Source organism: Narcine bancroftii, chromosome 1 (genome assembly GCF_036971445.1).
Source record: "Narcine bancroftii isolate sNarBan1 chromosome 1, sNarBan1.hap1, whole genome shotgun sequence".
NCBI lineage: Eukaryota > Metazoa > Chordata > Chondrichthyes > Torpediniformes > Narcinidae > Narcine > Narcine bancroftii.
This window is the reverse complement of record NC_091469.1, coordinates 118,551,531-118,576,144: the sequence shown is the minus strand read 5'-3', so window position 1 is coordinate 118,576,144 and position 24,614 is coordinate 118,551,531. Positions and strand designations below refer to the sequence as shown.

Here is a 24,614-nt window from a genome sequence, read left to right as displayed (position 1 = left end):
GAATTAAACCAGCTGTGGCAGAGTAGAATACCAAAGTGATACTACATTTAGAATATTACATGAAATTCTTTAACTTTTGTCTACTGTAAGGCAGAGATTCACCACTTTGTCCAGCGCCCCTCACAGAAACCTACAGCAGTCTCCCCTCCAGTCCTGAGCTTGGTTAGCTTCCGAGATCAGACAATCTCAAGCATAGTTGGGCTATTAGGTGCTGTAGAATGCCACCTAGTTAGAGGATTGGTACTATTCTAGAGATCTGTAAGCAAAATCTTAATCAACCGAGGGAAGCATTGCACTGCTAAAAATGATGATGGCCATGTCATTAAAGTCTCATCCACCTTCTCAGGTGGACATCTGAAAGAAAAACTCATGGCATGATTTCAAGGAAGAGTACAGGAATTCTAAAAGTTGTTACTAATATATATCTTCAACCAAAATCACAAGTAGATTATAAATAAAGAGAAAATGCTAAAAATATTCAGCATTTTTTGCTGACATGTTAATTGGTTCTCTTTTCACAAATGTTGCCTGATCCCTTATTATTTCCAGCTTCTGCTGTTTATTGATTTTAATTGACTGAAACAGATTAACTGTTCATTTATGAAAAAAAAAACTGTTTGTGGAACTATGTTCTGCTCAAAATTGTTGACTGTATTATTAAAGTGACAGTCCAAATTGCCTAGCTTGTCTTAACAATGCTCAGTGGTGTTCTGTTCTGAGACTTTTAAATACATTACATAAATGCAACAAAATAATGTTGCTAGTGGAAATAAAAGCAGAAAAGTGCTGGAAATAATCATGTCCATGGAGCATTTATGGAGAATGAAACAGAGTCAACAAATTCTGATAATGGATTATTGACCGGAAACATTTACTTCTGTTTCTCTTTCCAAAGATGCTGTACGACCTGCTGAGTATTTGTAGTATCTTTTAGAACTATATAGATGCAAGTATTTTGTACTTGCTTTGTTTCCGTCTAAAATAGATTTATCTTCTGAGTTTTTGGAAAGTTGTGATCTGTTCTTAAAAAAAAAATTATAATTACATACAAGAAACCTACTCTGGAATATATGGCATTAGTAAGTGTACTTTATCTAATAAAAATTCATAATATTTCCAAGCAAATTGAACATTTTCAAGCTAGATTAATTTGAATTTATAAACTAAAATTATAAACTGGACTTGCTGAAATCGGGCAGACAAGTCTTTGATTGCAAGGTAAAACATTTTACTGCATCCATTAAAAAACAGTGTGTGTCATGCAGATTCAAAGTGGACATAACAACAAAACATCTAGATTTTCATGAATAACAGTGGTATATTTCCTTAATTACTGAGACATAAAGATTGAGAAAGACAGATTGGATTAGAGTCAAAACATTGATGGAAAGAGAAGTGGAATGCAAGCATGGAGAAAGGGGAAAAAAGTCACAATTTCACTTTTTAAATTTTGGTCCAAAGTGGTTGATTAATGGTCATCAGTGCTTGTTAAAAATAATTTCACTCACTAATAAAAAAAATTAACTTACTGGGATTCATGGCTAATTCATTTCAAATTCAGAAAATTCTTAGGAATTATGGGAATCTATGGGAGAGATGTGATCTGTGTAAACTAAACTGACCAGCAAGTTCTGGTCTTAAAACCTGAGATTGCATTTTAAGGTGCAAATACATTATTGTGTGGTTTGGACAGGATCGGTGGTTAATGTGCCATGATGTTTCAGGCAAATTCTAGCCTTTATCTAAAACTCCATTCAAGGTTTCTGTGGTAAAATGCAAGATATTTCACTGAAATGTAAAATTCAAAATTATTGTTTGATATGTGCATATTTGTAGTTATGGGATTTAAAAGTCCTCAGGTCATTCATTCCTTTCAAATTTCCTTTGATTTTTCCCTTGTACTGATATGGTTTATTGCATGTACTGGCCAGTACAGGCATGGGCTGACCCGCCCTCCTGATGACATCTTCTAGACTCCTCCCTGCACTCCTCCCCTGTGACCCAGCCATAGAGGTTGAGTCACCTCTTCCTTCCCTGCACTTCCCTAGCTTGGACCTGGGCCAGCAAGTAATAAAGCTTATCGTTCCCCTCAGTCTTTGTCTCTGTGATTATTGGGGCAACTGGTAGAACCCAACACCCCTATCACTGATAAAAGCAGGATTTTGTGCTGAAGTGAAATTCTATATCAATTTTGCAAGTTTTCTAGCACCCATTTCAAGTAGTCATTCTTAACAGCAAATTAACTTTTCAAACAATAGGGCACCATAGCAAATCCCATGTCTCTGCTCATTCAAAAATCACATGTACACTTCTGGATTGCAGTTGCATCATCTATCATTAATCTTCAGGCCCACATCGATCTGCATTATCCAAAGGTGCAATCCTTCCTTTGCTTAAGAGTGCATTGCATAGGATGTGGAACTGAATTTTTTTCCAGGCTACAAGCTTTGAGATTACCAAGTGGTATATTTGTCAGTAGAAGAGTTACACCCACAGATTTGTATGGTGTAACTTTTACAAAAAACTGACATTTTGTTGAAGAAACAGATCAGTCGATTTCCAATTGTATGATGCCAGGACTGTTAAATTACAAAGTGTTAGCCTTTTCCTCTCACGCTCTATATTGTTAAAATGATTTGGATGAATATGGGTAGTTCAAATTAATACAATGGTTAATAACTGTTAATCTCTTATTCTTAGGATTTCATGCAGATTTTACACAAGCAATGATGCCTAGATTATATAAAGGTTGTCTTCTGCTCAAAAGGTTTGTATATTTTTTTTCCAAAATGAAGCATAAAATTACAAATATATTCCTGCTAAATAACATTCATGACCTCTGTCATTGTTAAAAATAATTAAAATGAAATGGAAACTTCTAAAAAGAAATTGTAGGTACAAGTCAAAGTACAAAACAGGGCCTGCATTTCTGTTAAAAAATAATTATAAATGAAAATCTATAACCTTATTACCCCCAAAAAATGACGCCAATGATTGTAGCAACTATAAAGTTCATATTCTAGGCAAGATACAATCAAGCAATTAATCTTCAATTGAAGGTCTTAAACTAAATATCTCAAATATATTCTGCTGATTTCACTTACATTGCTTTCAAGTTGACCATGGGTATTGTGTTCACATGTGGCATCAAAGCACTTCACTTGTTTAACAGTGGATGTATTATTTATCAGACTAAAAACATGAGGATCTTATAAAATATTTACAAATGTTTCCAATTACAATGTCTGCAGTTTATTGCAAAATCCAAGAGACCATTCATTAAAGAATGTAGGAGTACATCCATTTTCCCTTCTAAATCCAAATGCAAAAGAATTTAAGGGTTTTAGTAGAACTCGATACAAATGTTTACCATGTTCATAGGTAAAATCTATTTAGTTTAAATAAGAAAAACAGGTACAATAATAAAGATGCAGGTATATTTTTTAAAGCTAGCCTTGATTTTAGCATGTGAACTGTAACTTGTTTCAATTGGGTAGTTCAAAGGTTTTATCCACAGAAAGCAAAATAATCTGACCTGAAACTCTACAAGATATGAAAACACTTCCAGTTTGGCTTGACCAGGTGACTTGGTGAAAGTCTAGATGCCATTTATTTAAATTCTGAAATAATACAAGTACATTTGGAAAAAGATAAATTCCAGGCACTCCCAGTTTAACAAAAACCAGAATACCACACCCAAGATATAAAAAATGCTGCTTCCAAAAATATCTACCAAATGACATTGTAGACCAGTACCTAAATTCTTGTGTTAATTCATTCTCTTCTGTAGACAATTGTTTTCTTGTATGTTCGTCAACAGCTTTAAGTTCACAGCAAGAGAATGCATTAAATGAACAAAAGTGATGGCAATTATTCCTTCAAAGGGTAGATAATTGTAATTTTACAGTGATTAGTAACAATTCCTTTGGACAGCAATATGATCATTAATTAAACTGTAAACAGAAGTAACTTATCCAGTAGTATTCATTATTTTGAAATGAAAGAACAGATTATGCATGAATAACTATTCTGTTTTCCAGAATTAATTGAAAGGCAATCAAGAACAATAGTTCTGAGAAGGTTTCTCATTTATGTGATATAGGATCGATCCCAAAAGCACTGATGAAATTAATGATCAAATGTCAGAGAATTACAATGATGAAATATCCTCCATTTACACTGATCAATATTGTCCACAGAAAATATTTGCTGTATGGCACAAGAAACAGCAAAGAATCAAGAAGGTGGTAAACCAGTTCATATTCACAAGTATAATTTTCTATAACTTGTATGTTTGCCACTGATTTTAAAACAGATTTTTTTGCATAAGCTAATTTAATAATTAGCACAGCTTTGTAAATTTTAAAATGGTATCTGCATATGGGGTAGAGTCTAGAAAGACAGTGCAGGCAAATGGTTAATGCTGGCTCTTCCAATGCATACATTTAGAACTGTGTGATATACATTTTTACATTTTCAGTATAACTACTGATTTGACTTCATTAAAGTCTAAATAAAATCATGTCTTCAAAAACATTTATTTAATATTTCCTGACTATTGCAGGTTTAAAAACAATTAAACAGTGTTGAAAAATCACATCAGTGCTAATTTAACATAATAAAAATACAAATTTTCTCCCCCAAAATGATGCTTTTTTCTAAAAGAAAGTGCATTTTAACTTGTGTAGTAAGAATTTCTTCAAAACAATTACCAATAAAAAGGCAAAAGGCAGAATTTCAATTTAAAATATTCATATCATTAAAAATATTCTTTGTCCATCATTTTACTCCCATGTATCTATGACTGAAGGCAAGTATGAATGTACCATCAAAACAAATACCATGTCTTCAGTGAAGCAACATTTATTAATAGAATTGTCAACAGTCTGCCATGTATCGACCTGTGAAAGAGACAAAGAAAACAATTAGTCTCCTGAACTCTTGGGTTGGATGGATGGCCTAGTGATTCGCACAACACCTTTACAGCACCAGCGATCGAGACTGGGGTTCCAATCCCATGCTGTCTGTATGGTGTTCATATATTCTCCCTGCGTCAGTGTGGATTTTTCTTGGGGCCTCCAGTTTCCTCCCACCATTCAAAACGTACTGGGAGTGTAGGTTAATTGAATGTAAATCAGGTGGCATGGACTTGTGGGCCAAAATGGCCTGTAACTGTGCTGTATGTCTAAATCTAAAATTTGAAACGTCCTCCATTGTTCTATATGTAAAACAGCTCAAAACTATGATAACTCCACAGCAATTAAATATTGAAGATTTCACATTGCATCACACAAAGACAGAATTATATTTATTTGGAAAATTTGAAAAAAAGTGTTATTTCTGTTACTGTTACCTAAAAAAAACTGTTCCATTAAAATCAGACTCTATTGCCATATTACTGTCATCAGTTTCTTTAATGTAGCCATCAACTTTTGGAATTGGATGGGAAGCTCAGTTCATGGCTTTGAAAACTGATGATACACTGAAATGTCTAAAATAGAAACCTAGACCTGCCGTGCTGCAAAATTCCCTCATCAATAAAATAAACAAATGTATTTGAGAACTTGAGGCCAATGCCAACATATTATTGATTAAATGTTCTCTTAGCCATTTTAAATTCTTCATTATCCCCAAGGACATTAAAATTGGCAATACTCCCTTCTAATAAATATGGAATAAATAATAGCATACAAACCATTTGAAAGTATAGCTTGTAATAATACAAATGTAGAAATATGTTTCAACATGTTTATCATAGATTAATTCAATAACTTGTTTCTCCTGTGGATTAAGGAATACCCAATGTAGCTCCATCCATTTTTTTTGTACTTGTATGTATATGAGATGACTTGTTCAGTGGTTTCTTTAAAATTTTGTATGTTTTATGTTAAATTCAATAAAAATATTTAATAAGAAAAAATAAATTCTGCAAGTGTTACCTGTAGCAAATCTCTTCTTTATCAAAGAAAGTCTATAACCAGTGCCAACAAGCTCTACATCTGCTCCTGACAGTGTGGAACCTTCACTAAGAAACTGGACTGCAAGTGTTGATGGTTTTGTAGGCCCTTCAGATACATCAAATTTGGCTCGGAGGGACCCAGAACCTGTAAGAAAATGTTTATGTTGAATTTGCAGCATTGTAAGTAGCTAAAGTTTATTATGAAATAATCTTCTAAAGCTTTCTAAATATTTTATCTTGCAGCAAGACAGTCTAAGGATTTTACACTGTGAACATGAGTCCGATTATCATTGTGTCACACCATTAGGTAACATCTATTTTTACCCTATAAATTTAGCACAAGTACACTAAGGAAGAAAAAGTCTCCATTTAACCTGTGGCTTGAATATTGGTGTGTTCTATGTCAAGCTTTAGAGCTTAATCTGAACATTTAAATGACTACTATTTGGGCAGCGGGGCTAATGGACCAAAAGGGCCTTTCTCTGTGCTATATCCACCTCACTGACAAAAGGCAAAGGAGGAAAAGCCCAACACCCAACCCGTGCCTGCCTGTCCCGCATCGGACTTGTCAGCCACAAACGAGCCTGCAGCTGACGTGGACATTTACCCCCTCCATAAATCTTCGTCCGCGAAGCCAAGCCAAAGAAGAAATCTTTAAATTAAATAAAAAATTAAAAGTAATTTGGCACTGCAATGAAGGAGAATGGAAAAAGAACTAAAATTGTTTTAAACAAAACAATTAGTGTTCAGCACCTTGAATGCCCCCGCAAATTTAATTGTTGTGTTCAAAAGGGAGCTGGATAATACTTGGAAAGAAAGAATTTTCAAGACAATTGGATGAAACCAGGGGAATGAGATTTGCTTAGAACTGGGATCATTGGTTTCTTCTGCGCTGCAAGCATTCTGTGAATCTATCAGATCCCCAATTATTCTATTCCAAAAGTGAAAACAACAGCTGTACAAGGAAGACCTCCACTGCTGATGAGAGAATTCTCATCATAATGAAGAAAAATCCCATACAAATGTTCGACAGATCAGAAACACTCTGCAGATGACTGTCTGCAGAGGACTTCATGAACAGAAATGCAGAGGCTACGCTGCAAGATGCAAACCACTAGTTTGCAGTAAGGGTTAAAATGAATCGTAAGTTGCACGCAGCTAGAACATTGTTTATGAATTCCATGAGAATGTCTCCACAGCAACAGCCTTTAAGCCAAAGTCTTTTTCTGCATGTTTGAGATAAATAATTTTACTTTGAATTTGCTTTGTACTATAGAACCAGAGCAAAATGAAGACAGTTCTGATAATTTCTTTGACCATTCTTTTGAACATTCTTTTGAAAGTATTAATATATTAATAATTTATTGTCCATTTTATTTACTGTTTTAAGTATAGTTTAATTGTTTTAATAGTTCTAATAAACAGGGAAAAACTCAATGCTACTTTAGAATGAACTATTCATTTAACGTGTCAAAAATGACATCTGCATGCTGCTCAAGTGATTATAAAGGGAAATAGTCACAACTCGTTAGTCAATAGAGGACATTTAGTCAAAAGAATTTGAATTATTGACACATTAATCAATAAAATGGACTATTGATTTATTAGTCAATAGAAGATGGATCTTCAAGCAAGACTATTTAGTCAAATGAACTTGGATTGACTCATTAGTCAAGAGAAGATGGAATTGAAGATAGAGAAGTTGGAAATTGCATTTGGAAGAAAAGACTGGATCATTAGAGCTCTGTTTAGAGCAAATTGATAAAGGAGGCACAAACATCAACAACCAAGACCACTGAAGAAGCCCATGGAAGTTCCTTCTGTATCTTTATTATGAATTAGGACATGGGTTGGTGCAATTGTCGCTTGTCCTATGAGGTCTGTTTTGGTTTTGGAGATTGTTGTGCATGTTTGATCTGTAGCTGCTAAAGAGCTATATGTTGAGAAGATGAAGAAAACTGAATTTAAAGATGAATTGCAAAGGTGACAATTAGATACAAATGGAAACAAAGCAACTCATCAAACAAGACTGAAGGAGGATATAGATAAGAAAAAGATTACAGTTGTTAGGGATACACATCCTAATTGCTGCAAAAACCATGAATAGAATTTGAGACCAACCTCTCTCTCATTAGTGGCTGAAGCTATACCTCAAGATGGTAGCGTGGAGAATGAGCAATCCAAAATGGAGACATCGTCCGAGCTTAAAGCAACACCTGACATACAGCATCTAATAGAGCCAAGTGATAGCATGTCAAATACTTCAAGCAGAAGCAAGAGAGCTCTAGTGCAGGCTCCAGAGTTTCAAGTCCTGAATCTATGCATTTAAAGATTCAAGCAGATGCGCGGCTCTTAAAGTGGAAAAGGAAATGCTTCAGTTTGAATTGGATTTAGAAGATAAGGAGGAGCAGCTAAGAATGTTGGAAGTGCAGCTAAAAAAGCAACTGGAGCTGGACAGAAAAACTTCTGTTAAGGAGGCCAGGTCACAGGCACTAGAAGGCTTGAAGTAAATTATTGAAAGCATCAAGTTTTGAGGAAGGATTTAAGAAAAAGAAACTATTGAATACCACAGTTGAGCCAGTGCTACAATCACAATACGGGCTTGGTCTAGAAATGGACAAGTCTAGGAATGGGGCTGAGCCAGTTAAGGCATAGGCTGAGCAAGTGCCAAGGATGCGAGATGTGCAAGATTCTGAATTAATCGGATTGACACAAGAAGCCAGAGCTAAAACCTCAATGATAGCTGCATTGGACAAAGATGGGAACCAAATGCCATTTCTTTCAGGATCAGACCATATGCTCCCGGCAAGTATTAGAAGTCCAGGTGAACAAAGTAATGTACATGACAAGATGAGATAGCTGCATTATTAATGCAGTTACATGCTCTCTCTGCCCAAGAGAGAGATTCCATATTTTTATGGTGACCCCTTGAATTCCACTTGTTTATGAAAAGCTTTGAATACAATATTGAAATTTGGTGTCAAAGCCAAGAGGATTGTTCACGAGAGGACCACCACAAGAACTCGTAAAGAGTTGCCAACATATGAATCTTGATATAGGTTTCAAACAGGCTATCAGTGGTTCTCAACCTTTTTCTTTCCACTCTCCAACCACTTTAAGTATTCCCTATGCTATAGGTTCTCTGTGATTAGTAAGGGATTGCTAATGTGGGTGGGAAGAAAAAGTTTGAAAATCACTGTTTTAATCGTACTAATTGACTCGTTATGTGCACAGTTTCAAAACTCCAAAGGAAATGGGCCAGTGACAACTTTTCGCAAGCAAAATATTTCAGTAACAATTGGGTCTAGAGCAGTGGTTTGCAACCTTCCCTTCCCATTCACATACCACCGTAAGCAATCCCTTACTAATCACAGAACACTGAAGGCATAGGGAATATACAGTGGTATGTGAGTGGAAAGAAAAAAAATTGAGAACCATTGGGCTAAGTGGTTCCGAGAGAAGCTTTTTGGCGACAAGTATAGAATTTCTAGAGCTTATTTACCGAAGGCTATTTCATGGTCGTTAATGAGACCAGAGGACACGAAGGGTTTACAAGCTTATGCCCACTTTCAGAATCAGAATCAGGATTTATTGTCAGGAACAAGTCATGAGATTCAGTGTTTGCAGCAGCGTCAGAGAGTGAACGTACATATCATAACCACCCTTACAACATCACTATAAATAAAATAATAACAATAACAGTGAACACAAAGTCAGATGGTTCATTGATTATTCAGGAATCTGATGGAAGCAGGGAAGAAGCTGTCCTTGTGCCGTTAAGTGCTTGTCTTTAGGCTCCTGTACCTTTTCACCGATGGTAGCAAAATGAAGAGGGCGTGGCCTGGGTGGTGGGGGTCTTTGAGAATAGAGGCTGCTTTTTTAAGATTACAGTTGTTAGGGATACATATCCTGAAAAATTGCTGCAAAAACCATGAATAGAATTTGAGACCGACCTCTCTCTCACTAGTGGCTGAAGCTATACCTCAAGATGATGCTGTGGAGGATGAGCAATCCAAAATGGAGACATGGTCACAGCATGGAGACAGCAACACCTGATGTACAGGACCTAATAGGATCTAGTGATAGCGTGTCAAATACCTCATGTAGATGTCCTCGATGGATGGAACTAAGTCCGGATGTCTCAGCTAAGAGGATGTTGCAACATCAGGACAAAGATTGGCCATCTTTGAGAGCTCGACATAGCTGAGAATATGATAAATATTGTAGATAAATTACCCAGCCAGATAAGAGAATTATGGAGAAGTCAAGTTGTTGAATACCAAAGAAGAAATTATGTTCAGTAAATCACGAAAATCTGAAGACACTGTGGTTGAAGTAAAAACACAAAATGCTGGAGAAGCTCAGTGTCCTTTATATAGCAAAGAAAAAAATACATAACCAACGTTTCAGGCTTGAGCCTCGAGTCCGAACAAAGAGGTAGAGGGAGAGGGGGGTTGGCAAAGGCAGGAGATGATAGGTGGAGAAAGGTAGGAAGTGACAGCAGCAATGAGGGGAGAAGGGATGGCTGGGTGGGTAAGGGGGAAGGGAGCAGAGAATTGGAAAGGCACGAAAAGGGGAGGGGAAAGAAAAGGCAAGCTGGTTTAGTAGAAAGCAGTAGAAATGTTAATGCGATCTAGCTGGAGTGTGCCCAGATGAAAAATAAGGTATTCTCCAATCCGTAGGTGGTCTGGGTGGAATAGTACATAAGGCCATGGACAGACATATGAGCCTGGGAGTGTGACTCAGAATTGAAACGGTTGGCTACTTGTTGTTGCGGGTGGAGAGGAGGTGCTTAGAGAAGCGATCTTCCAATCTGTGACCGATCTCTCTGATGTAGAGAATGCCACAAAGGGAACACCGGATGCAGACTTATTTAAAGTCCTATGGATATACAAATGAAGTGTTGCTTCACTTGAAAGGCCTTGTTTGGTGCTCTGGACCTTGGTAATGGAGGAGGTGTGGGCACAAGTGTAGCACCTCCTGAGGGCACAGGGGAAGGTGCCGGTGGGGGGGGGGGGGAGGGGTGGTGTGCAATGGGTGGGGAGGGATGAGTGCACGAGGGAATCACAAAGCGAGCGGTACCTGCAGAAGGACAAGAGGGGAGGAGAACTAAAAATGTGTCTAATGGTGGGATCCTGTAGTAAGTGCCAGAGATTCCGAAGGATGATGTGTTGGATGCAAGGCTGGTAGGGTGGTAGGTGAGGATGAGGAGGATTATATGTTTTTTGCGTCTGGGAGCAGAGGGGGCTGGGGCAGATGAGCGGGAAATGGAGGAGATGCAGGCAAGGACAGAGTTGAAGTGGAGGGGAAGCCATGTTTGTGGAGGAAGGCAGATATTTCGGAAGATCTGGACTGGAAGACCTCATCTTAGGAAAAGATGTGGCAGAGATGGGTAAATTGAGAGAAGGGGATGGAATCCTTGCAGGGACAGGATGTAAGGAAGTATAGTTCAGGTAGTTGTTGGAGTTAGGGGGTTTGTAATATATGTTGTGGAAAGCTTGTCTCCTGAGATGGGGACAGAGAGATCCAGGAAGGGGAGAGTTATCGGAGATGGGCCAGGTGAGTTTGAGATCAGGGTGAAAGTTGGCCATGAAGTGGATGAAATTGACAAGCTCATCGCGAGTGCATGAGGCAGCCCCAATGTAGTCATCGATAAACTGGAGGAAGAGTTGTGTGGTCATGCCTGTTTAGACTTGCTCCACAAAGCCCTCAAACAGGCAGGCGAAGTTAGGACCCATATGGGTACCCATGGCTACTCCTTTGATTTGGAAGCAGAGTGAGGACAAGTTCTGCCAGGCAGAGGAGGGTGGTGGTAGAGGGTGACTGGTTGGGTCTTTGGTCCAGGAAGAAGTGAAGTGCTTTCAACCTTCTGTGAGGTATAAAGGGATTGAAGATGAGGCAGTCCAGTTTGTGGAATCTGAAGTCATTGAGGAAATGGGAGCATGTGAGGTACTACAGATGTAGGTGGGGATTGTATTGGGGAGAAAAGATAGAGGTAAGATGAAACTAGTTTGGTGGGGCAGGAGCAGGTAGAAACAATGGTCTACTGGGATGGTTAGGTTTGTGTATCTTGGGTAGAAGGTAGAAACGGGCAGTGTGGGGATGGGAGAGAATGAGGTTGGCAACTGTGGGAGCAAAGTGACCAGAGGTGATGAGGTTGGAGATGGTGTTGGAGACAGTGGCTTGATGAGCCGTGCTGGGATCCTGTGGGAGGTTGTAGGTAGGAGGAGGTGTTTGAGAACTGGCATCTGGCCTCAGCAAGGTAGAGGTCAGTTTGTCAGACCATAACAGCACCACCCTTCTCTGTGGGTTTGATGGTGAAATTGGGATTGTCGCAGAGAGAGTGGAGGGCAGAGTGTTCTGAGGAGGTAAGATTGGAATTATGAGAGGGGTATGGTAAAGTTGAGACATTTGATGTCTCAGCGGCAGTCAGAAAAAAAATTCAGTTGGCCAGGACAAGGTGTCCAGGAAAAGGATGAAGGCTTGAAGTGGGAGAAAGGGTCTTGGGTGGGGGTGGAGAGCCATGATCATGGAAGTGAGCCCGGAGGAGGAGATGATGGAAGAAGAGTTCGGCATCGTGGAACTTATTGAGGTATGGGTAGATGGGGATGAAGGTGAGGCTTCTACTGGGGATCGAGCGCTCCAACTCAGAGTCGGAAAGGTCAGAGGGATAGTAAAAACCAAATAAGGGTCAGAGTGGGGATTGATGTTGTGGAAGGTGTTAGGAGGAGGGGAAGGAGGAAGATTGGAGAGGTCCAATGGTGGAGATAAAGGATGGGGGAGGTTGGAGGAGAGAGGGGATAGTCAGAAAGGGGGGGTAGATGAGGTATGAGGGTTTGGGGAGAAGAGGGGGGCAGAGAGGGGGAGATGGGGGTGAAGTAGGGATAGGTGTAGGAGGTAAGGGAAGGAGTAGTGAGGGGGATAAGTAAGTGGGATCCAACAGCGAGATCAGGACTCCAGTGGCAGTATGTGTCAGGAGCCACGTGGTGCGTCTTTGAGGGAGGCTCCAGCATCTTCTCCTGCAAGTAGTAGTCTGTGTCAGGAGTTGGCAGTTGAGGCACCAGGAGCTCCGGTGAGTAGGGTTTCAGGGCCCGTGTTGGAGTGGGCATCTGTGGTGTCAGAAGTACTGTCGGGTCTGTGGCTGGGGCCCAGGTTGGAGTGGGTGGCTGTGGCATTGGGAGCTCTGTGGGTTCGGCAGCTGGGGCCAGGGCAGTGGCCATGGTGTTGGGAGCGCCGGAGATTATGTGACAGCTACTTTTCAGAATTTGGTGGAGTTCACTGAAGGACAAGTGGATGTTGTCACAGATCCAGTGCATGGAATTAAAGGTACTCACACGATGAGTAAAGAGTTGAGAAGTCCAGATCGTATCCTCAGCCAAAATTGAAGAAAAGTGCTATTTGAAGAACTTCAAATAGTTCTTAGAAAATTCGACTGGCAAAAATAAATCAAGAGCATCTAGACCAGTAAAGAAAAATTGTTGACATCAAAAATGGATGAAAATGAAGTATTAGAAGATGCTGCAAATACTGCTGGTGGTTATTCCGGCAAAGCAAAATCCTGGGCAGGAATGAAACAAATTTCTGGGAATACATCTGAAAGTACCTTTTGTAGTCCTGATCCACCAGCAAACAAGATCAAAGAAAAAATCTTGCAGCATGTTTTAAAACAGGCGAATACAGAAAATTGCGCTGACGGTATAAAAGAGCATTTCATTGACTATTGCTTTCAGTTGAAATGTTGAAAAAGCCCTTATAAATATTGGACATTTCAGAAAACAGTGACCAAAAGGGTTTTAACTTTGTACTTGGAAACAAAACCGAATTTGATGATTCTTCAGTTTTGAAAGAACTGTTTTGAGAGAAGATCAGAGAGCAGTTAACAAGAATGGAGAATTAATTGGAAATAGAATTCGTAAAACCAAGCTGAAGAAAAGAATAACTGCTAAAGAAGTGAATGCAGTTATTGAAGAAAGGGATTTAGTCTTATCAAGATGTATACTGTTGAAAGAGATTATTGTTTTGAAAAACAAATCATTGTTTAATGACACAAGACAACTGACTGGGAAAAAAAATCAAGGTGCATTCTTGAAGACCCAGTTAATAATGATGCCGTGTAATGGAGTATATATATTTAGAGAATTTGGTAAAATTATAGTAGGTTATATACATACACACATTTTAAAACAGATCTTATTTGAAATGCTGAAGAATTCATATTCAGTAACATTGCAGAAACTTTAGAGAATTTTATGCACATTTCACAATGTCATGAAATGAATAGACCATTGTTTGGAAGAAGAGACAAACAGGCTGTTTGCAAGTACCTACAGAGTGCTCACAGAAAGGTCACTCCTGGGTTTTGTTTATCTAAGACAACAGATGGGAGCAGGATAATTCCTGTTGTTTGCTGAAGAAGGTGGGGTTTTTTTACAAGTGAGAGAGTCACATGGGCTTTCTGGCAGTTGGAGAGAGAGAGAAGACAAGCTCAAGAATCTCTCTCAGCCAGTGTATGTGACACTGAAAGAGACTGAACAGTCACAGCTGAACAGTGCAAGCCAGGAGAAGCCGGTTCGAAACAGAAAAGCTCTAGAGAGGCGGATGGCTGAAAGTGCTATCTGTCTGATGCTTCTCTTGGAATAAATGGAACAGAAAGGAACTCTGTGGTAGCCTGAAAGAGAGGTTATCATCTGGAGAACCCTGATGGGGCAAGTTTCATTAGCGAGTCATTGAGTTGACTCATGGTGGTCCCTCAGTTGTGGAAATCCTGGAACAACAAATCTCTCTCTGCAAACCCTACAAGAACCCTCATGTGCAGTAACATTTACTTTTCGAGCACCAAAGCCTGGTGAATTTTGTACATGCTAAATTCTGTGCACTGTATAAGAATTGTCTACAACCAGTGAACTTGGAAGAATGAGAAGTGAGATTGAACTGTGAACCAAAGAACTTTTCTTCAATTTACACACATTACATACATGTGTGCATAGAATTAGAAGGGGAATAATTTGGGTTAGTTAAGTATAGAGATAAGTTAAAGTTTGATTCTGTTTTCATGTTTAAAGTTAATTAAAAACAACTTTTGTTTAAATAACTACTTGTCTTGGTGAATGTCTATTGCTGCTGGGTTTTGGGATCCTTTGGACTCATAACATTTTATGGGGGTTCGTCCAGTTGATTGAACATGAGTTTTGTGGGTTATTAGTCAATTGTTTTTTTTTCCCCCCAAGCTAATTTAAAGCTTCAGTTGAAAAACAGCAGCGATGGATGTTGATGTTTTTGTCAGAACCATCACCTGCACAGCTGAAGCAGAAGAGAAAAGAGTAATTGATGGTTATTTCTAAGGCATTAAAACTGGCTGAAGTTAAACATTGGATGAGGAAAGTACAAATTCAGAGGATTATAGTGAAATATTATATAGGTGAGAGGAAATTTGTTCAGGAAGAATTAGAAGATTTTCCAGAGGATAGATCTGGTGAGTTGCAATTGGAATTGGAGAAATTAAGAATGGAAGAAGAGAAAGATTAAGGGTGCAAGGGGAAAGAGAGAAACGTAATTTTGAGTTGCAGAGACAACACTATCAGGCAGAGGAAGCTGAAAAACAGAGGAGATATCAGGCAGAGGAAGCTGAAAAACAGAGGAGATATCAGGCAGAGGAAGCTGAAAAACAGAGGAGATATCAGGCAGAGGAAGCTGAAAAACAGAGGAGATATCAGGCAGAGGAAGCTGAAAAACAGAGGAGATATCAGGCAGAGGAAGCTGAAAAACAGAGGAGATATCAGGCAGAGGAAGCTGAAAAACAGAGGAGATATCAGGCAGAGGAAGCTGAAAAACAGAGGAGATATCAGGCAGAGGAAGCTGAAAAACAGAGGAGATATCAGGCAGAGGAAGCTGAAAAACAGAGGAGATATCAGGCAGAGGAAGCTGAAAAACAGAGGAGATATCAGGCAGAGGAAGCTGAAAAACAGAGGAGATATCAGGCAGAGGAAGCTGAAAAACAGAGGAGATATCAGGCAGAGGAAGCTGAAAAACAGAGGAGATATCAGGCAGAGGAAGCTGAAAAACAGAGGAGATATCAGGCAGAGGAAGCTGAAAAACAGAGGAGATATCAGGCAGAGGAAGCTGAAAAACAGAGGAGATATCAGGCAGAGGAAGCTGAAAAACAGAGGAGATATCAGGCAGAGGAAGCTGAAAAACAGAGGAGATATCAGGCAGAGGAAGCTGAAAAACAGAGGAGATATCAGGCAGAGGAAGCTGAAAAACAGAGGAGATATCAGGCAGAGGAAGCTGAAAAACAGAGGAGATATCAGGCAGAGGAAGCTGAAAAACAGAGGAGATATCAGGCAGAGGAAGCTGAAAAACAGAGGAGATATCAGGCAGAGGAAGCTGAAAAACAGAGGAGATATCAGGCAGAGGAAGCTGAAAAACAGAGGAGATATCAGGCAGAGGAAGCTGAAAAACAGAGGAGATATCAGGCAGAGGAAGCTGAAAAACAGAGGAGATATCAGGCAGAGGAAGCTGATCAGGCAGAGGAAGCTGAAAAACAGAGGAGATATCAGGCAGAGGAAGCTGAAAAACAGAGGAGATATCAGGCAGAGGAAGCTGAAAAACAGAGGAGATATGAGGCAGAGGAAGCTGAAAAACAGGAGATATCAGGCAGAGGAAGCTGAAAAACAGAGGAGATATCAGGCAGAGGAAGCTGAAAAACAGAGGAGATATCAGGCAGAGGAAGCTGAACAAACAGAGGAGATATCAGGCAGAGGAAGCTGAACAAACAGAGGAGATATCAGGCAGAGGAAGCTGAAAAACAGAGGAGATATCAGGCAGAGGAAGCTGAAAAACAGAGGAGATATCAGGCAGAGGAAGCTGAAAAACAGAGGAGATATCAGGCAGAGGAAGCTGAAAAACAGAGGAGATATCAGGCAGAGGAAGCTGAAAAACAGAGGAGATATCAGGCAGAGGAAGCTGAAAAACAGAGGAGATATCAGGCAGAGGAAGCTGAAAAACAGAGGAGATATCAGGCAGAGGAAGCTGAAAAACAGAGGAGATATCAGGCAGAGGAAGCTGAAAAACAGAGGAGATATCAGGCAGAGGAAGCTGAAAAACAGAGGAGATATCAGGCAGAGGAAGCTGAAAAACAGAGGAGATATCAGGCAGAGGAAGCTGAAAAACAGAGGAGATATCAGGCAGAGGAAGCTGAAAAACAGAGGAGATATCAGGCAGAGGAAGCTGAAAAACAGAGGAGATATCAGGCAGAGGAAGCTGAAAAACAGAGGAGATATCAGGCAGAGGAAGCTGAAAAACAGAGGAGATATCAGGCAGAGGAAGCTGAAAAACAGAGGAGATATCAGGCAGAGGAAGCTGAAAAAAAACAGAGGAGATATCAGGCAGAGGAAGCTGAAAAACAGAGGAGATATCAGGCAGAGGAAGCTGAAAAACAGAGGAGATATCAGGCAGAGGAAGCTGAAAAACAGAGGAGATATCAGGCAGAGGAAGCTGAAAAACAGAGGAGATATCAGGCAGAGGAAGCTGAAAAACAGAGGAGATATCAGGCAGAGGAAGCTGAAAAACAGAGGAGATATCAGGCAGAGGAAGCTGAAAAACAGAGGAGATATCAGGCAGAGGAAGCTGAAAAACAGAGGAGATATCAGGCAGAGGAAGCTGAAAAACAGAGGAGATATCAGGCAGAGGAAGCTGAAAAACAGAGGAGATATCAGGCAGAGGAAGCTGAAAAACAGAGGAGATATCAGGCAGAGGAAGCTGAAAAACAGAGGAGATATCAGGCAGAGGAAGCTGAAAAACAGAGGAGATATCAGGCAGAGGAAGCTGAAAAAAAACAGAGGAGATATCAGGCAGAGGAAGCTGAAAAAGAGGAGATATCAGGCAGAGGAAGCTGAAAAAGAGGAGATATCAGGCAGAGGAAGCTGAAAAACAGAGGAAATATCAGGCAGAGGAAGCTGAACAAACAGGAAATATCAGGCAGAGGAAGCTGAACAAACAGAGGAAATATCAGGCAGAGGACGCTGAAAAACAGAGGAGATATCAGGCAGAGGAAGCTGAACAAACAGAGGAGATATCAGGCAGAGGAAGCTGAAAAACAGAGGAGATATCAGGCAGAGGAAGCTGAAAAACAGAGGAGATATCAGGCAGAGGAAGCTGAAAAACAGAGGAGATATCAGGCAGAGGAAGCTGAAAAACAGAGGAGATATCAGGCAGAGGAAGCTGAAAAACAGAGGAGATATCAGGCAGAGGAAGCTGAAAAACAGAGGAGATATCAGGCAGAGGAAGCTGAAAAACAGAGGAGATATCAGGCAGAGGAAGCTGAAAAACAGAGGAGATATCAGGCAGAGGAAGCTGAAAAACAGAGGAGATATCAGGCAGAGGAAGCTGAAAAACAGAGGAGATATCAGGCAGAGGAAGCTGAAAAACAGAGGAGATATCAGGCAGAGGAAGCTGAAAAACAGAGGAGATATCAGGCAGAGGAAGCTGAAAAACAGAGGAGATATCAGGCAGAGGAAGCTGAAAAACAGAGGAGATATCAGGCAGAGGAAGCTGAAAAACAGAGGAGATATCAGGCAGAGGAAGCTGAAAAACAGAGGAGATATCAGGCAGAGGAAGCTGAAAAACAGAGGAGATATCAGGCAGAGGAAGCTGAAAAACAGAGGAGATATCAGGCAGAGGAAGCTGAAAAACAGAGGAGATATCAGGCAGAGGAAGCTGAAAAACAGAGGAGATATCAGGCAGAGGAAGCTGAAAAACAGAGGAGATATCAGGCAGAGGAAGCTGAAAAACAGAGGAGATATCAGGCAGAGGAAGCTGAAAAACAGAGGAGATATCAGGCAGAGGAAGCTGAAAAACAGAGGAGATATCAGGCAGAGGAAGCTGAAAAACAGAGGAGATATCAGGCAGAGGAAGCTGAAAAACAGAGGAGATATCAGGCAGAGGAAGCTGAAAAACAGAGGAGATATCAGGCAGAGGAAGCTGAAAAACAGAGGAGATATCAGGCAGAGGAAGCTGAACAAACAGAGGAGATATCAGGCAGAGGAAGCTGAACAAACAGAGGAGATATCAGGCAGAGGAAGCTGAAAAACAGAGGAGATATCAGGCAGAGGAAGCTGAACAAACAGAGGAGATATCAGGCAGAGGAAGCTGAAAAACAGAGGAGATATCAGGCAGAGGAAGCTGAAAAACAGAGGAGATATCAGGCAGAGGAAGCTGAAAAACAGAGGAGATATCAGGCAGAGGAAGCTGAAAAACAGAGGAGATATCAGGCAGAGGAAGCTGAAAAACAGAGGAGATATCAGGCAGAGGAAGCTGAAAAACAGAGGAGATATCAGGCAGAGGAAGCTGAAAAACAGAGGAGATATCAGGCAGAGGAAGCTGAAAAACAGAGGAGATATCAGGCAGAGGAAGCTGAAAAACAGAGGAGATATCAGGCAGAGGAAGCTGAAAAACAGAGGAGATATCAGGCAGAGGAAGCTGAAAAACAGAGGAGATATCAGGCAGAGGAAGCTGAAAAACAGAGGAGATATCAGGCAGAGGAAGCTGAAAAACAGAGGAGATATCAGGCAGAGGAAGCTGAAAAACAGAGGAGATATCAGGCAGAGGAAGCTGAAAAACAGAGGAGATATCAGGCAGAGGAAGCTGAAAAACAGAGGAGATATCAGGCAGAGGAAGCTGAAAAACAGAGGAGATATCAGGCAGAGGAAGCTGAAAAACAGAGGAGATATCAGGCAGAGGAAGCTGAAAAACAGAGGAGATATCAGGCAGAGGAAGCTGAAAAACAGAGGAGATATCAGGCAGAGGAAGCTGAACAAACAGAGGAGATATCAGGCAGAGGAAGCTGAAAAACAGAGGAGATATCAGGCAGAGGAAGCTGAACAAACAGAGGAGATATCAGGCAGAGGAAGCTGAAAAACAGAGGAGATATCAGGCAGAGGAAGCTGAAAAACAGAGGAGATATCAGGCAGAGGAAGCTGAAAAACAGAGGAGATATCAGGCAGAGGAAGCTGAAAAACAGAGGAGATATCAGGCAGAGGAAGCTGAAAAACAGAGGAGATATCAGGCAGAGGAAGCTGAAAAAACAGAGGAGATATCAGGCAGAGGAAGCTGAAAAACAGAGGAGATATCAGGCAGAGGAAGCTGAAAAACAGAGGAGATATCAGGCAGAGGAAGCTGAAAAACAGAGGAGATATCAGGCAGAGGAAGCTGAAAAACAGAGGAGATATCAGGCAGAGGAAGCTGAAAAACAGAGGAGATATCAGGCAGAGGAAGCTGAAAAACAGAGGAGATATCAGGCAGAGGAAGCTGAAAAACAGAGGAGATATCAGGCAGAGGAAGCTGAAAAACAGAGGAGATATCAGGCAGAGGAAGCTGAAAAACAGAGGAGATATCAGGCAGAGGAAGCTGATATCAGGCAGAGGAAGCTGAAAAACAGAGGAGATATCAGGCAGAGGAAGCTGAAAAACAGAGGAGATATCAGGCAGAGGAAGCTGAACAAACAGAGGAGATATCAGGCAGAGGAAGCTGAAAAACAGAGGAGATATCAGGCAGAGGAAGCTGAAAAACAGAGGAGATATCAGGCAGAGGAAGCTGAACAAACAGAGGAGATATCAGGCAGAGGAAGCTGAAAAACAGAGGAGATATCAGGCAGAGGAAGCTGAAAAACAGAGGAGATATCAGGCAGAGGAAGCTGAAAAACAGAGGAGATATCAGGCAGAGGAAGCTGAAAAACAGAGGAGATATCAGGCAGAGGAAGCTGAAAAACAGAGGAGATATCAGGCAGAGGAAGCTGAAAAACAGAGGAGATATCAGGCAGAGGAAGCTGAAAAACAGAGGAGATATCAGGCAGAGGAAGCTGAAAAACAGAGGAGATATCAGGCAGAGGAAGCTGAAAAACAGAGGAGATATCAGGCAGAGGAAGCTGAAAAACAGAGGAGATATCAGGCAGAGGAAGCTGAAAAACAGAGGAGATATCAGGCAGAGGAAGCTGAAAAACAGAGGAGATATCAGGCAGAGGAAGCTGAAAAACAGAGGAGATATCAGGCAGAGGAAGCTGAAAAACAGAGGAGATATCAGGCAGAGGAAGCTGAAAAACAGAGGAGATATCAGGCAGAGGAAGCTGAAAAACAGAGGAGATATCAGGCAGAGGAAGCTGAAAAACAGAGGAGATATCAGGCAGAGGAAGCTGAAAAACAGAGGAGATATCAGGCAGAGGAAGCTGAAAAACAGAGGAGATATCAGGCAGAGGAAGCTGAAAAACAGAGGAGATATCAGGCAGAGGAAGCTGAAAAACAGAGGAGATATCAGGCAGAGGAAGCTGAAAAACAGAGGAGATATCAGGCAGAGGAAGCTGAAAAACAGAGGAGATATCAGGCAGAGGAAGCTGAAAAACAGAGGAGATATCAGGCAGAGGAAGCTGAAAAACAGAGGAGATATCAGGCAGAGGAAGCTGAAAAACAGAGGAGATATCAGGCAGAGGAAGCTGAAAAACAGAGGAGATATCAGGCAGAGGAAGCTGAAAAACAGAGGAGATATCAGGCAGAGGAAGCTGAAAAACAGAGGAGATATCAGGCAGAGGAAGCTGAAAAACAGAGGAGATATCAGGCAGAGGAAGCTGAAAAACAGAGGAGATATCAGGCAGAGGAAGCTGAAAAACAGAGGAGATATCAGGCAGAGGAAGCTGAAAAACAGAGGAGATATCAGGCAGAGGAAGCTGAACAAACAGAGGAGATATCAGGCAGAGGAAGCTGAAAAACAGAGGAGATATCAGGCAGAGGAAGCTGAAAAACAGAGGAGATATCAGGCAGAGGAAGCTGAACAAACAGAGGAGATATCAGGCAGAGGAAGCTGAAAAACAGAGGAGATATCAGGCAGAGGAAGCTGAAAAACAGAGGAGATATCAGGCAGAGGAAGCTGAACAAACAGAGGAGATATCAGGCAGAGGAAGCTGAAAAACAGAGGAGATATCAGGCAGAGGAAGCTGAAAAACAGAGGAGATATCAGGCAGAGGAAGCTGAAAAACAGAGGAGATATCAGGCAGAGGAAGCTGAAAAACAGAGGAGATATCAGGCAGAGGAAGCTGAAAAACAGAGGAGATATCAGGCAGAGGAAGCTGAAAAACAGAGGAGATATCAGGCAGAGGAAGCTGAAAAACAGAGGAGATATCAGGCAGAGGAAGCTGAAAAACAGAGGAGATATCAGGCAGAGGAAGCTGAAAAACAGAGGAGATATCAGGCAGAGGAAGCTGAAAAACAGAGGAGATATCAGGCAGAGGAAGCTGAAAAACAGAGGAGATATCAGGCAGAGGAAGCTGAAAAACAGAGGAGATATCAGGCAGAGGAAGCTGAAAAACAGAGGAGATATCAGGCAGAGGAAGCTGAAAAACAGAGGAGATATCAGGCAGAGGAAGCTGAAAAACAGAGGAGATATCAGGCAGAGGAAGCTGAAAAACAGAGGAGATATCAGGCAGAGGAAGCTGAAAAACAGAGGAGATATCAGGCAGAGGAAGCTGAAAAACAGAGGAGATATCAGGCAGAGGAAGCTGAAAAACAGAGGAGATATCAGGCAGAGGAAGCTGAAAAACAGAGGAGATATCAGGCAGAGGAAGCTGAAAAACAGAGGAGATATCAGGCAGAGGAAGCTGAAAAACAGAGGAGATATCAGGCAGAGGAAGCTGAAAAACAGAGGAGATATCAGGCAGAGGAAGCTGAAAAACAGAGGAGATATCAGGCAGAGGAAGCTGAAAAACAGAGGAGATATCAGGCAGAGGAAGCTGAAAAACAGAGGAGATATCAGGCAGAGGAAGCTGAAAAACAGAGGAGATATCAGGCAGAGGAAGCTGAAAAACAGAGGAGATATCAGGCAGAGGAAGCTGAAAAACAGAGGAGATATCAGGCAGAGGAAGCTGAAAAACAGAGGAGATATCAGGCAGAGGAAGCTGAAAAACAGAGGAGATATCAGGCAGAGGAAGCTGAAAAACAGAGGAGATATCAGGCAGAGGAAGCTGAAAAACAGAGGAGATATCAGGCAGAGGAAGCTGAAAAACAGAGGAGATATCAGGCAGAGGAAGCTGAAAAACAGAGGAGATATCAGGCAGAGGAAGCTGAAAAACAGAGGAGATATCAGGCAGAGGAAGCTGAAAAACAGAGGAGATATCAGGCAGAGGAAGCTGAAAAACAGAGGAGATATCAGGCAGAGGAAGCTGAAAAACAGAGGAGATATCAGGCAGAGGAAGCTGAAAAACAGAGGAGATATCAGGCAGAGGAAGCTGAAAAACAGAGGAGATATCAGGCAGAGGAAGCTGAAAAACAGAGGAGATATCAGGCAGAGGAAGCTGAAAAACAGAGGAGATATCAGGCAGAGGAAGCTGAAAAACAGAGGAGATATCAGGCAGAGGAAGCTGAAAAACAGAGGAGATATCAGGCAGAGGAAGCTGAAAAACAGAGGAGATATCAGGCAGAGGAAGCTGAAAAACAGAGGAGATATCAGGCAGAGGAAGCTGAAAAACAGAGGAGATATCAGGCAGAGGAAGCTGAAAAAACAGAGGAGATATCAGGCAGAGGAAGCTGAAAAACAGAGGAGATATCAGGCAGAGGAAGCTGAAAAAAACAGAGGAGATATCAGGCAGAGGAAGCTGAAAAACAGAGGAGATATCAGGCAGAGGAAGCTGAAAAACAGAGGAGATATCAGGCAGAGGAAGCTGAAAAACAGAGGAGATATCAGGCAGAGGAAGCTGAAAAACAGAGGAGATATCAGGCAGAGGAAGCTGAAAAACAGAGGAGATATCAGGCAGAGGAAGCTGAAAAACAGAGGAGATATCAGGCAGAGGAAGCTGAAAAACAGAGGAGATATCAGGCAGAGGAAGCTGAAAAAACAGAGGAGATATCAGGCAGAGGAAGCTGAAAAACAGAGGAGATATCAGGCAGAGGAAGCTGAAAAACAGAGGAGATATCAGGCAGAGGAAGCTGAAAAACAGAGGAGATATCAGGCAGAGGAAGCTTGAAAAACAGAGGAGATATCAGGCAGAGGAAGCTGAAAAACAGAGGAGATATCAGGCAGAGGAAGCTGAAAAACAGAGGAGATATCAGGCAGAGGAAGCTGAAAAACAGAGGAGATATCAGGCAGAGGAAGCTGAAAAACAGAGGAGATATCAGGCAGAGGAAGCTGAAAAACAGAGGAGATATCAGGCAGAGGAAGCTGAAAAACAGAGGAGATATCAGGCAGAGGAAGCTGAAAAACAGAGGAGATATCAGGCAGAGGAAGCTGAAAAACAGAGGAGATATCAGGCAGAGGAAGCTGAAAAACAGAGGAGATATCAGGCAGAGGAAGCTGAAAAACAGAGGAGATATCAGGCAGAGGAAGCTGAAAAACAGAGGAGATATCAGGCAGAGGAAGCTGAAAAACAGAGGAGATATCAGGCAGAGGAAAGCTGAAAAACAGAGGAGATATCAGGCAGAGGAAGCTGAAAAACAGAGGAGATATCAGGCAGAGGAAGCTGAAAAACAGAGGAGATATCAGGCAGAGGAAGCTGAAAAACAGAGGAGATATCAGGCAGAGGAAGCTGAAAAACAGAGGAGATATCAGGCAGAGGAAGCTGAAAAACAGAGATATCAGGCAGAGGAAGCTGAAAAACAGAGGAGATATCAGGCAGAGGAAA

General features: G+C 41.2%; 1 protein-coding gene across 10 annotated transcripts in view; it reads right to left on the bottom strand.

Moving 5' to 3' along the window:
* Window positions 1-3,568: 3,568 nt before the first annotated feature.
* The window catches only part of fcho2 (FCH and mu domain containing endocytic adaptor 2), a 241,038-nt gene continuing 219,992 nt past the window's right edge, over window positions 3,569-24,614 (bottom strand). For all 10 annotated transcript variants that reach the window (XM_069937031.1, XM_069937066.1, XM_069937035.1 and 7 more), the window contains 2 exons: window positions 5,940-6,104; window positions 3,569-4,901 (listed from right to left, as the gene is read on the bottom strand). In XM_069937031.1, coding sequence (XP_069793132.1) covers window positions 4,879-4,901; window positions 5,940-6,104 — 188 coding nt within the window. In that variant the 3' untranslated portion in view covers window positions 3,569-4,878. The remainder of the gene's footprint in view (window positions 4,902-5,939; window positions 6,105-24,614) is intronic.